Raw genomic sequence first — 12,965 nt, 5'->3', positions numbered from 1 at the left:
GACGAGATATTGGATTGATGTTTCGGAGGATCCGGTGTACGCCAACAACCAGAAGGTGATTGCGTATTGGGAGCGCATCGCTGAGAAATACAACGCGGCCAAACCGGCGTACGCGTTCAAGCGCCACGGGGAGCAGCTCCGCAAGCACTGGGATCAAACAAAGAAGCAGGTAAATTTGTTCGCGGGGGAGTAAGAGAAGTGCGAGAGGGAGCAGGGCAGTGGCGAGAGTTTCGCGCATGTGCGGGACAAAGCGATGCATTCGTACATTTCATTGTACGACGAATTTAAGCACTACCAGTCATGGTCGCTCTTGAGGGACAAGCAGAAGTTCATTGGTGGTGTGATTCCCCCATCGATGGCGGCGAGGAGGAGGGCGTCGAGGGCGTCGAAGCGCACCTTCACTGATTATACAAGTAGTGATAGTAGCACGTTTCCAATGGACCTCAACAGTTCGGCGTTCGAGGATGAGAGTTCCGGCACACCGATGTCCTCCCGACGTCCCCCTGGCATCAAGGCTGCCAAGGGCAGGGCAAGGCCACATCCTCCTCCGCCGCGCCGCCTGACCAGGCCCCATCGCCGACCCCGAGTTCGACGCCGTCCGCGACTTCGACTGCGGCCCATGCCTACTCGGATTTGGCGGCCTCCTCCGACTACAGGACGTTGTTGGACGCACACACCACCCTCATGCAGGCAACCAACCCGGCTCAAATCGAGTCCATCCAGCGGATGATCGATGGCCTCAGCCGCAAGTTGGGACTACTCTAGACTAGCCTCCTTTTTTTTATTTAATTTAGTTCTTTTTTTTATTTCTTATTTTGTAACTTTTTTTTAATTAAGTAAATACATAAAAATATAAATACAAAACAGAAGTAAAATGCTTAGGGGACGCTTAGGGCGGGCTATAGTCCGCCCCACTGCAGGTGGAAGGGGCGGAGGATATAATGCTGATATGGCGATGCATAGAGCGGGGCTTAGGGCGTCGCAAGGGCGCCCCATTGTAATGTCCATAAATCCTATCACTTGCAAAAGAAGTAAAAGGAGATTATGCTATTTAAATTTTAAAGTAAAACTGAAAAAAGTTAAAATGATATTTTTGCAACTCAAACTGTCTATAATGGATAAAACTACATCAATTGGGATTTTTAGCTTGGAAATTCTAAGGCATTTTTGCCAACAACCAACACAATATTAGAAACGAAGTGAAATTGCAGCGAAATATTGTAGTACTGCAAAACAAGGAGTGCATTGATTACACAAAATACATCTACATATATTATGATGCAAATTTATCGCTACGTCATGCTACTAGATGGATTTTGGCCATTGAAAACATCGTTTAGTTTTTCATTTTAATTTTTATGATTTTTTAATCACTTTTAAATACTCCCTCCGTCCCACTTTAGCAGTCCCATTGACTTTTCTGCACTCGTTTTGTAAAAATGATAATAAATAGTTAAAGTGGAGAAATAATTAAGTAAAAAAGAGAATAATATAGAGAAGAGTCTTATCTACATTATTCTCTTTTTTACTTTATTATTTCTTCACTTTAACTATTTTTTATCATTTTTACAAAACGAGTGCAGAAAAGTCAATGGGACTGCTAAAGCGGGACGGAGGGAGTAGTAGATTTCATTAATTATATTTAATTTCTATGATTTTGTAATCACTCATATTTTCTTATTTAGGTGGTCCCTAAATAATGAATACTATCTTATTTTATTTTAAATTTTTGTAGAAATTGGACCTCACATTTCATTAGTTCATTTTATTCATAATTATTATAAACAAATAATAATATTATAAAAATATAACCTGCATTAAACTATTTTTTTTTTTACCTATTTTCAAAAAAAAATAAAAAAAATGAGGGAACATATGAAGTATCAATATATAAAAATAACACTTCGATAAGACCGTACTTAATATTACTACATTGATTAATGGTTCATATACAATATTTTCATTTCATTGAATATGGGCCCTATAAATTGACGAACATTACATGAGCATGTGATGGTGTTCCAAGCTACATGAAACTGTCGGTCACGCATTTAGCAATTAATATTTTACTATCAATAATAAATGAATATTTGTGGGACCAACTGAAAATATTAATTGATAAATAATAGACTAGTTTAATCGTTTTGGGTCGTTCCTCAAAATTAGACAAAGTCTAAATAGGGAAAGTTATCAACAAATAATGTTCGTACACATAATTTATAATGTTGATCCTACAATACACTAACAGTCATTCCACTATCTTTTTCTTCTCTCGCTTACTTTTTCTCGTCTCTTCCTTATTTTACCAATTGCACATTAAAACTCGTGTCATTTATAATTTTATCAATTTTTAGGGGACGGGGGAGTATTATTTTTATAATTAAAATACAAACTAATATTAATTATTGTCATCATTATATTAATTATTATAGCTACGTGATCGACATAATTCATATTTATTTATATGATTTATTTTTAGTTATTATTATCATCACTACTATCATACTCCCTCCGTTCCATAGTAATAGAGTCATTTTTTGGTACGTTCCATAGTAATAGAATCATTTCCCTTTTCAGTAAAAGTCAACACATTTTTCCACAGCTACTTTACTCTCTCTTACTTTATTCTCTCTTCATCTCTCTACCTTTTTTATTTTCCACTTTACTCTACCTTTACTTAACTCACCTAACACAATTTTTCTTAATCTCAATGCTGATAAGAAATGCATCCATTACTATAGAACGGAGGGAGTATTAATTAGTACTACTATCTTTTTAATTACTACACCACTTATCAAGCAAATCTTAAATGAAAAGTTCAAATCTTGTAGCATAATTATTATACTAGTAGTATTTTCTCATTAATAATTTAATTTAAAAAATTTTACATTAATTATTACTTCTATGGATTAATTGAATCTAACCAATCTATTCCAAGTTTAGAATTCTAACAAATTTTCTTAAAATATTTTCCAACACTTTTCTACAAAGAAGCTCATATATTATTATCTATGAAAAATGGTAAATAGTATCCAATCTACAATATCTCATACATATTCTCTTTCATCTCGAGTTTTCTATTTATCATCATATAACTCAACTTGAAAGCATAGATAGTAAATGGAGATGAGCCTGTAATGTTCCAAAAATAAAATAAAATTATGGAGTCACATTATAGCTGACCAATCAAGCTTGTTTTAAGAAATAGTAGTACATGAATTTATTATTTTAATTAATATTCAAATATTATTTCATTCTTATACCTTTAATAATTAATCAATGATTTAAAAATTTATTTTAATAAATTGGCCTCAATTATTGGAGACTTTAATGTCTCTATCCAAAATTGAAAAAGTAGTGGAGACACATTTCATATCAGTGATATAACTTATCTTCATTCATTAATATGACAAGTACGGTCAATTAATTGGGTGGAAACAGCTCATCAATCACATGGGAATAGTCATATATCTTTGTTTTTTTTTAATGAGAATTCTTTAAGACGCCCATAAAATGTTTGTCGAAATGCCGACAAAAGTTTTCCTCTTTGGGCCATCGACAAAGCCCAATTTTCGAACAAATTGGTGTACAGTAGCAGCATACTTTTCCTGCGGTGATATAATTGGGCTTTTGGGCTAATAATTTGCTAATTTTAAATTAAAAATTGTAGTAGTATACTCCCTCCGTCCACACATAAGAGTCTCATTTCAATCTGGCACGAATTTTAAGAAATATTGAGAAAAGTGGGTGGAAGAAAGTTAGTGGAATATGGGGTCCACTTGTATATATTAGTTTTAAATAATATGTGAGTAGAATGAGTTGGTTGAATGTGGGGTCTCTTTACCGTTCATAGTAATAATGAACCGGGACTCCTATTCGCGGACGGACTAAAATGGAAAAACGGGACTCCTATTCACGGACGGAGGGAGTACTACTTTACTTAAGCTTGTTAAAATAATATGCCTAAAAGTACTTGATTAATAACATAAACATTATGTCTTCTTTTATACTTTGTGTATTAAGAGGCACATGTTTGTGTTTACACTTAAAGGATCATGCTATTTTAGTAATTTAAATTAATTAAGAAGTACTTACAACGTAGTGACATAACTTGGGATTATTTATGAGTATGATGCATCTTATCTCACATGAATTTTTACATAGTTGTATGATTAATTAGGGCAAGCTAACATATTATGTTTCTTAGTTGTGTTCGCTCACAGGGATTAAGAAAATGTATATGATTTTTAGGTTTGTTGGTTTTGTAAACTGATTAACTAATTATAACATGTGATTAATTATATAGGTATAAATTTGATTGGATTATAAATTTATGACACTAACCATAAACTTTTTTATTTCGAACTAGCCAAGCAAATCAGGTTAAAAAAAAGGGCTACATATATTAAAATTAATATAATGTAATTTTTTATTCCTAATGGTTCCTCATTTATAATTTTATTGAAATTTGAACATGTACGCCAAATTCAAAGTAAGTGGCATGTTCACTCTATTGTCAACGCTTTTATCCTTGATATATACGTAGTTTTGTTTTATAAGTTAGAAAATTGATAAAAATAGAGATGATATTCTTTTTATTTTTAATAAAAAAAATTAAAAAGGAAAACATTTTATTTGTAATGGGAAGACGGAGTATTACATAGTACTTACCTACTATTTCTCTATTGAACATAAATAGGTCATACTTGTATTTATTTATTTATTTATTTTGTTTTTTTTTGTTTTTTTTTTTCAGAATTGAATGGTTTAGTTTGTTTGTTTTCTTCTCTTTGCATAGTTTGTTTTCTTCCGTTTACCTATTTTGTTGTTGTTCTTCTTCAACACTAAGCAGGAATGGATCATTTTTTTAATCTGTATTTAAGCAATCGAGTTTCACTCCATGTATTTGATCGGAGTTTGAGAGAAGATGCTCTACTAAATTCACAATTGAAAAAAGCCAAAGATTATGTCATTAAAAAACAAAACCTAAACCTTGGAGACCACAGAACGATCACTCAAGGCCGGACCTCATTAAAACCTTCTTGGCGAAAAAACCCAAAGGGAAAAACACCATGAAGGAAAAAGAGTATCCGTCTAATAAAGCAGAAAATAATGATCACAATCCCAAATTCAATCTCAAAAAAAGGTAAACAAACAGAAAGCATCAATATTTGCATTAGATCGATGGGAAAAGTTCAAGTGTGGGATTATGCTGGGATATGGATCTCCAAGCTGGACCTTCCTTGTCATCTCTGTATGTTTTTAGTAGCTCTGATGATTCATAGATACTCAAGTACTGCAAAGACGAGGAGACTTTATGCAGGAGGCGATGCGGCAGCTTCTTCAAATTACCCTTGCAATATTCGATAGTCAACTCAGTGAGGCATGGCATGATGGAGATGGCCGCAGATTCTTCTTCTTCTTCCGCCGTTATGTCCTCCCACTCCTCCCATTTGTCGCAGGAATGAAATGAAAGTTTCTTGAGCTTAGGGAATGCAACAACAACATCATCAACATCAGATGAAGATTCTATTCCTAAAAAATCCCTTCCGACAAACATCAATTGCTTGGCACCTGTAATTTGAAGAATTTCCAAGAAAGGTAGTTTCCCCATAGCCGGCAATGATGACACCTCACTCAACCAAGCCAGGTGAATCTCTTTTATAAAGTTGAGGGGTGATGACAGCAAATGCGGAAGCCTGGAGCCCTCATATTCCCTGATTACCAATATATTCAAGCTGTGATGAGGCACGAGAGCTTCTACTATCTCCATCCACATTGATGATGATGATGATGACTGCTCCATTTCATTCATCTTACCACTGAAACATATATTGAGTGATTTGAGTTTTTGAAGGACTGTCTGTAACTCTGCTTGTCGAGCATCCTCGACCAATTCCTCCATTTCACTCATACTACTCCAGTAGAAATCCAATTGTAGAAATCCGGTAAGGCAATGGTATATTGTTTTCAGAAAAACCAATTTGTTGTATTGATTTCCAACTTTAAAGTCGCACAGTTTCAGTGTGTGGAGATTACTCAACTCACCTAATGCTTTCGGCAAACAGTTGAGATGAGTGTATTCAATATTCAAGATTTGCAGTTCAACCAAACTACAAATGCTCTCTCGTAACTCCTTTATTCTCCAATTATGACTTAAGTCAAGATGTCTTAAATGCACCAAACTACAAATGCTCTCTGGTAACTCCTTAATTCCATCATTCCGACTTAAATCAAGATGTCTTAACTTAACCAAATTTTCAATTTCTTTCTGAATCTCTTTTAGGGAGCACCTTGCTAAGGAGAGAGATCGCAATTCAACCAAACTAAACATTCTCTCTGGTAACTCCTTTAATTCTTTATTCCAACTTAAATCAAGTTGTCTTAACTGCACCAAATTCCCAATTTCTCGTGGTATCTCTGTTAGCTTGCACTGTGATAAGACAAGAGTTTGTAAGAAATAAAGTCTGCATATAATTTCGAGGTCATCCTTTGACAATGCAACATCACGAACCTCCAACCATCTCAAGTGAATTAACGTTTCTATTCCTACTGGAATACATCTGTTAATTTTCTTAATTCTCAACACCCGTAGACTTTTCATGCAATTACAAACTTGATAGCTTCTGTCTCCTTCGTCTTCTGGAGGTTCGTAGTCCCAAGATAGACTACGATATTCTTGGACATGAGAAACCAATGAAGAATCACAAGCTTGACAACTTCCCTCTTTGTTATCATTCTTTCTAAGAAATAGAGCAAAATCATGTACTATATCATGCATTTTACACCATTCTATCTGCTCCCCCGACTCACTTTTCTCAATGTCTTGAATCAAACAACGCATTGCTAAATTTCTCAAGTTCTCTCGCCCTTTGAGTTCTACTGCACCATTTCCACTATCAGCGCCTAGAAAACCTTGCGCCATCCACTCTTCTATAAGAGTCCCCGCATGAATTCGGTGATCTTTAGGATAGACGCCGCAATATGAAAAACAACGCTTGAGAACAGGGGACAATTCGTTGTAGCTCAAAACCAAATGGGGAAAAAGCTTGACTTCCTCGTTATTCAATTGCCAAATTTCACTCTTCTCTATGTGTCTCCACTCTTCCAAATCCTTGAACCGCAAAAGTCTCCCCAAAACAACTGCAGCAAGGGGCAATCCCTTACACTTGCTAGCTATTTTCTTGCCCACGTTTTCAAATTTTTCACATTCCTCTTTGCTTTTTCCTGCAAGAGATGTGGCACGCAACAATGACCAACAATCTTCAGGATTAAGCTCTTTTGGGTGATAGATATCATCGTCTAAGGTACCCATCATCTTGGCTACTCCTTCGTTTCTCGTCGTCACCAGAATTTTACTACCTGCTGCACCATATCCGAGATTGATTCTCAGGTCCTTCCATTTGTCTTCGTCTTCTGTCCAAACATCATCAAGGACTAGAATAAACTTTTTTCCTGAAACAGATGCTTTTAGTTTTTTTAGTGCTAACTCTTGTTGGTCGTTATTTGGAGGAATCTCTTCCGTCCCCACAAGCTCAACAATATTTTTGGCAACTACAGCCACAACAAAAGGATCTGAGACACATACCCAAATTTTTAACCAATCCTTCTCGAAGTGGGGATGGTTAAAAATAAGCTTGGCGAGGGTCGTCTTCCCAAGTCCCCCAGTCCCAACTATAGATAGAATTTGGGTATTACCACCATTAAGCGTCATATTGGCCACTATGTCATCCCTTTTCTTAAATATGCCCGACCCATGGACATCGTTGAAGTCAATTGAAGATGTGGATTGTCTTCGGTGAGACTCAGGCACTGGCACTGGATCAGTTGTAGGCGGAGAGATGACAAATTTAAAGTCCTTCCTCTCCTGGTAAATCTGTCCAAGCGTAGCTTTCACATTTTCTATTTTCTTGGCAATATCACGACGAACAGAAATTTCATTGAAAGATAAACAAGTACATCTGAGGAAGGAGCATCCTATCTTTCCCTCAGGCTCAGGCTCAGGCGAAGCTTCCATCTTATCTTTGAGAAGAGAATAGTTCCATTCATCCAAAATATCCTCCATCTCATAGGCTGTAGCTTCGAGCTTCTTCAACCAACTTTTGACACTATTCTCTTTCACTCCTCTCTTTTCTGCATCATCCAACAATGTTTGGATCGTCTTGAGCTTCTTGGAAAGATAAACAAGTTCGTTCTGCACGCCTCTCACCAAGTTGACTTCATACCGAATCTTATCTTCTAACATAGTTGCAATTCTCCCCACCACTTCTGAAACAACAGCATCCGCCATTTGTGTGATTTGGAGCTCCTCTTTTTCTCTTTAATCCAATATATTTGGCTGTATATGGGACAAATTAATATTCAGTTCTTTTCTCATTTTAATTAATAAAATTTAATTCATATGTTTTCTTACTTTTTCATTTTTTGACAAATTCGGCAACACAACATTTTCTCAATGGTCGGAAAGAGGAAAGAAGAAAGGAGGAGGAGGAGGAGGAGGAGAAGCCCATGACATTAAATGAACATAATTGAGGAGAAGAAGAAGAAGAAGAAGAAGAAGAAGAAGAAGAAGAAGAAGAAGAAGAAGAAGAAGAAGAAGACATTAAATGAACATAATTGAGGAGAGGCAGAAGAAGAAGAAGAAAAAAGAGGAGGAGGAGGAGGAGAAGAAGAAGAAGAAGAAGAAGAAGAAGAAGAAGAAGAAGAAGAAGACATTAAATGAACATAATTGAGGAGAGGCAAGTGGAGAGGAAGTAAAGAAAGAAAGCTAGAGCCTCATGCATACTACGCGACTCTAGGAGTCGGGTTATTAAAAAAAAACACAATTCTTTGGTAGAAAATTAGAGAGAGAGATTAATGATTTGGTTAGATGGAGAAGCGTCGGCTTTGATTTGGTCACGGCCGGCAACAATGGTGGCCGGCCGTAATTAAGAGATTTTTTCTCGATATGATTTGGACTAAAGTATTAAGTTACGTTATAATTTAGAGATTTAATTAATTGGCAAAGGCGACCATTCACAAACCAAAATTTTAGAACCGGAACCATAACCGGACAAAATAGTTGGCTTTTGCGGTTAGGGTTCATTCAACACCTTGGTCAACGGTTTTAAGCCGGGATTGACCGGTTCAATTGAAGGTTAATTAAAGCATTGAACCATGCATCACTATGATTGAATGAATCACTACTATTACTACTGTACAAAACAATAATAATGAGCAATTGATCAATAAAGGAAATTCTTGCACCTATACTCATATGTTATCCTAATAGTACCTCAGGATATAATCTTTAATATTAACACATGATTATTTTAAATTCAGTACAAATAAGTCGCAATGAGAGAGTGCGACTTACCTGCACGGCTAGCTACAATGGTTGTGTGGCGGTCAACGGTGACAACGAGCGGTGCTGGCCGACGACGCCGAACGTTTTGGAGCTGCTTTTTTAAGGTAAAATCGTTGCTTTAGGGAAAAATAGTAACAGAGATTAAGTTTAAGGGTGGCTTAATAAAGAGGGACTCTGTCATCTACTTGAAAATTAATACTAATACATTGCAAGCCGGCTAACAACTCATCAACATTATTAATTACTTAGAGCATCATTAGATATCAATTACGCCAATTTCAAATCTAATCACATGCCCTGATGCCCTCATGGTTCAATTGTCAACGCTTTCATCCTTAGTAAGCGTGGCAACAAACATACTATAATTAGAGTGAAATACACAAACAGTCTCTAATATTTGAAGTATGAAAATAGATAGTCTCTGGATTTTTTTTATAGCCTTTTTTGTTATCTGAAAAGTACATTTATATTATAAATTTATCCAAAATAAATAAATACTAATATTTTTTGCCTTTCTTCTTTTTGAATGAATGCAATTATGCAAGACAAGTGATAAAATCCTACTTAGATAATTAGTTGGTATTATTTCGTTTATACTAATTAAGGTGTTAGGGAATAGGGCGCTTTTAATTTTCATTCTTCTTTTCAAAATTATTTGTTTACAATTAAACTCAGTTGTAAATTTAATTTTAAAAAATTACGAATTACTGCCTCCGTTCCATATTAAGTGTCACATATTGTCATTTCGGTCTGTCCCATAATAAGAGTCACATTTCACTTTTACCATAAGTGGTACGTAGATCTCACATTCCACCAACCAATTCTACTCACATTTTATTATAAAATTAATGTATATATAAATGAGACTCATAATCCATTAACTTATTCAACCAATTCCACACTATGGAACGGAGGGAGTATATGTTAGAAAAATTGTTTATTATTTATTTTTTTTATTTTTTAAGTTGTTAGTTAATTTCTTTGAAGTGCGTTCCTTCTCAATGCATAGAGTCTTTTCATCCATTTACCTATTTTCTTCTTCTTCGACACAAAGCAGAAATGGATCATTTTATATATCGACTTCTGAGTTAAGTAGCTCTATTATAATAAAATTATTGTTTACACAATAGAAAGAAGCCAAATGATCATGTCATAGAAACAAAACCTAAACATTGGAGAACACAAAACGATCCCTCAAGGCCAGACCTCATTAAAACTTCTATGGCGAACAAATCTCAAATTCAATTCCGAAAAAAAGTAAAACAAACAGAAAGACATAAATATTTGCATCACTATCATCACTAAAAGAAATTCTTGCCCTATACTCGTATGGTTATACCTAACACCTCTGAATATAATCTTTAATTAATATTAACACATGATTATTGCAAATTCAGTACAAAAAAATGAAGACTAAAAGGAGCAATGCGACTTACCTGCACGGCTAGCAAGTGGAGGCGCTGCAGCAAACGACGACGTATGTTTTGGAGCTCTTTTTTTTGGTGAAATTGTTGCTTTAAAGGAAATCTAGTAACAGAGATTAAGTTTAAGGGTAGGTGAATAAAGAGGGACTCTCCCATCTACTTGAAATTTAATACTAATACACAGCCAGCCGGCTAACAACTCATCAAATTTAATTAATTAGACATTAAGTATATTTTATTGAACTGGTACGCCAAAATCAAACCTAATCATCACATGCCAACATGTCTCAATCGTAGGACTTAAATTTATGTTTATTTACCCATAAAAAAAAAGTTAGTTATGCAAACCGTTTCTAATCTTTAAGACTGAACATAGATGATCTCCAAACAGCATATTTGAACTTTTCACTCTCAAGTACTTGCTCGTCTCAATTAAATTGAGTTCAAATTTTTAGGCATGGAAATTAATAAATTGTATTAGAAAGTAAGAAAGATGAATAAAGTAAAAAAAAAATTAAGAGATGGCAAAGTAGATGATGCAATAAAGTATGAGTAATTAGATATTGTTTTTTGTCAAAAAGGAAATGACTCAATTTAGATGAAACATCTCAAAAAGGAATACAACTCAACTTAGTTGGAACGGAGAGAGTATTAAATATGATATTTTCTTTGACTTTTCACCCAAATAATAAATATACTTAATATTTTTCTAGTCATGTCTTAATATTTGAAATAATATATTAATATATTAAAAATTATAATAAAATGACATAAATTATTCATATTTTATATTTAATAAATTATCATTATTTACTACACAAATGGGGTATTATAAAGTTACGCAAAATAAATAAAATGAAAATAAATTTTATTAAAATAAATAAACTATTACTCCATAATATTGAAATTTTGGTTATTGTATAAGTATAAAATGTTACTGAGAATTATATTAATAAAAAAAGATAAAAAAAAAAAAAAGAAGAAGAACTTACAATGAAATGGGAAATAAAAATAAATAAAACAAATAGTCAATCATGAAAAGCCACGTGAGAAATGACCCTCCTTTTTGAGAAATGAGAAATTTTATGGTTGTTACGTTTTAATATTTTAATCGAGCCACTATGTATGGTTGTTACGATTTAATAATTTAATCGATCCTTAAAGTAGGGTTGTTACGCTTTAATAATTTAATCAAGCCACTACGTATTAATAATGTAATAATTTAATCGAACCACTATGTATTGTTGTTAATAATTTAATCGATCCACATGGTTGTTACAATCACTCTTTGTCGTAGCTTAGTAATAACAATATTAACAAAGCTAGAGTTTGAAGTTAGGTGGAATGAACAATCACTCTTTGTCACAGCTCGTAAATTTCTATGACGATGCCAACAACCAATTACTCAATAACATTTATTAATTATAGAATGATTGGACATTAATTATATTTTATTGAACTAGTTAACCAAAATCAAAGTGAATCACATGCTCCCATGTTTGACATCGTCAACACTTTCATTCGTCAAAAATAGCAATAAAAGTTAGTGATTCATAGTGCTAATAATTAACCGTATTTTTTATACAAACTAAATACCATCATAGGATAGAGAAATCCAAACGTTAAAAGTATCTGAAAGTAAATAGAGAGGTAAATATGTTTTCTATCCATTCACATAAATGTTTATGTGACCCAAAGAATTTTGTAAATGGGTAGCACATAAAAGTTTGTCCAAAATCCAAATTGACAAAATCATATTTGGATATGGGTTTTGGCAAAGTTGGGCCTTTGATAAAGCCCAATATTCGAACAATTGGTGGAGTTTGGCAAAAATGGGATTAACTTAATCGTAGCACCAAAAAAAAAACACTTAATCGTAGCACTAGAGCTTTTTCTTATTTAATATCTTATCCAGTTGAATTAAAAGAAAGTTTTATTCTGAATATCTATACAATATATAAAAAGTGACTTTTAGGAATATTGACAATATTGGCATTATGAAATTTTTATAATATTAATGAAAAAATAAATAAATGAGAGAAGTTATTTCAATATTTTAAAAGAAATATATTGGTACTTCACAGAATCATGGGAGCAGTTCCAGATTAGTGGAGTGGTGGATGTCATAGATGGAACTACTTCTGATCCACTTACCAGAACAGAAACTAAAGAACCCAAAAATCCGACCAAAACAA

General features: G+C 34.0%; 1 protein-coding gene across 2 annotated transcripts; it reads right to left on the bottom strand.

The window, feature by feature from the left end:
• Positions 1-4,947: 4,947 nt before the first annotated feature.
• On the bottom strand, positions 4,948-10,900 carry LOC125203303 (putative disease resistance protein RGA1). Of its 2 annotated transcripts, none has more exons than XM_048101618.2 (3): positions 10,783-10,900; positions 9,356-9,437; positions 4,948-8,338 (listed from the first exon to the last, which is right to left on the bottom strand). In XM_048101618.2, the coding sequence occupies exon 3, from the start codon at positions 8,288-8,290 to the stop codon at positions 5,177-5,179; it is 3,114 nt and encodes a 1,037-aa protein (XP_047957575.2). In that variant the 5' UTR covers positions 8,291-8,338; positions 9,356-9,437; positions 10,783-10,900; the 3' UTR covers positions 4,948-5,176. The 2 variants fall into 2 exon arrangements, with proteins under 2 accessions (XP_047957575.2, XP_047957578.2); XM_048101621.2 differs by having other exon boundaries at positions 9,356-9,440; positions 10,783-10,894.
• Between the last annotated feature and the right edge of the window lie 2,065 nt (positions 10,901-12,965).

Source organism: Salvia hispanica, chromosome 6 (genome assembly GCF_029641045.1).
Source record: "Salvia hispanica isolate PSC_SH4W2 chromosome 6, Shi_PSC_v1, whole genome shotgun sequence".
Taxonomy (NCBI): Eukaryota; Viridiplantae; Streptophyta; class Magnoliopsida; order Lamiales; family Lamiaceae; genus Salvia; species Salvia hispanica.
This window is presented reverse-complemented; position numbering and strand designations above follow the sequence as displayed.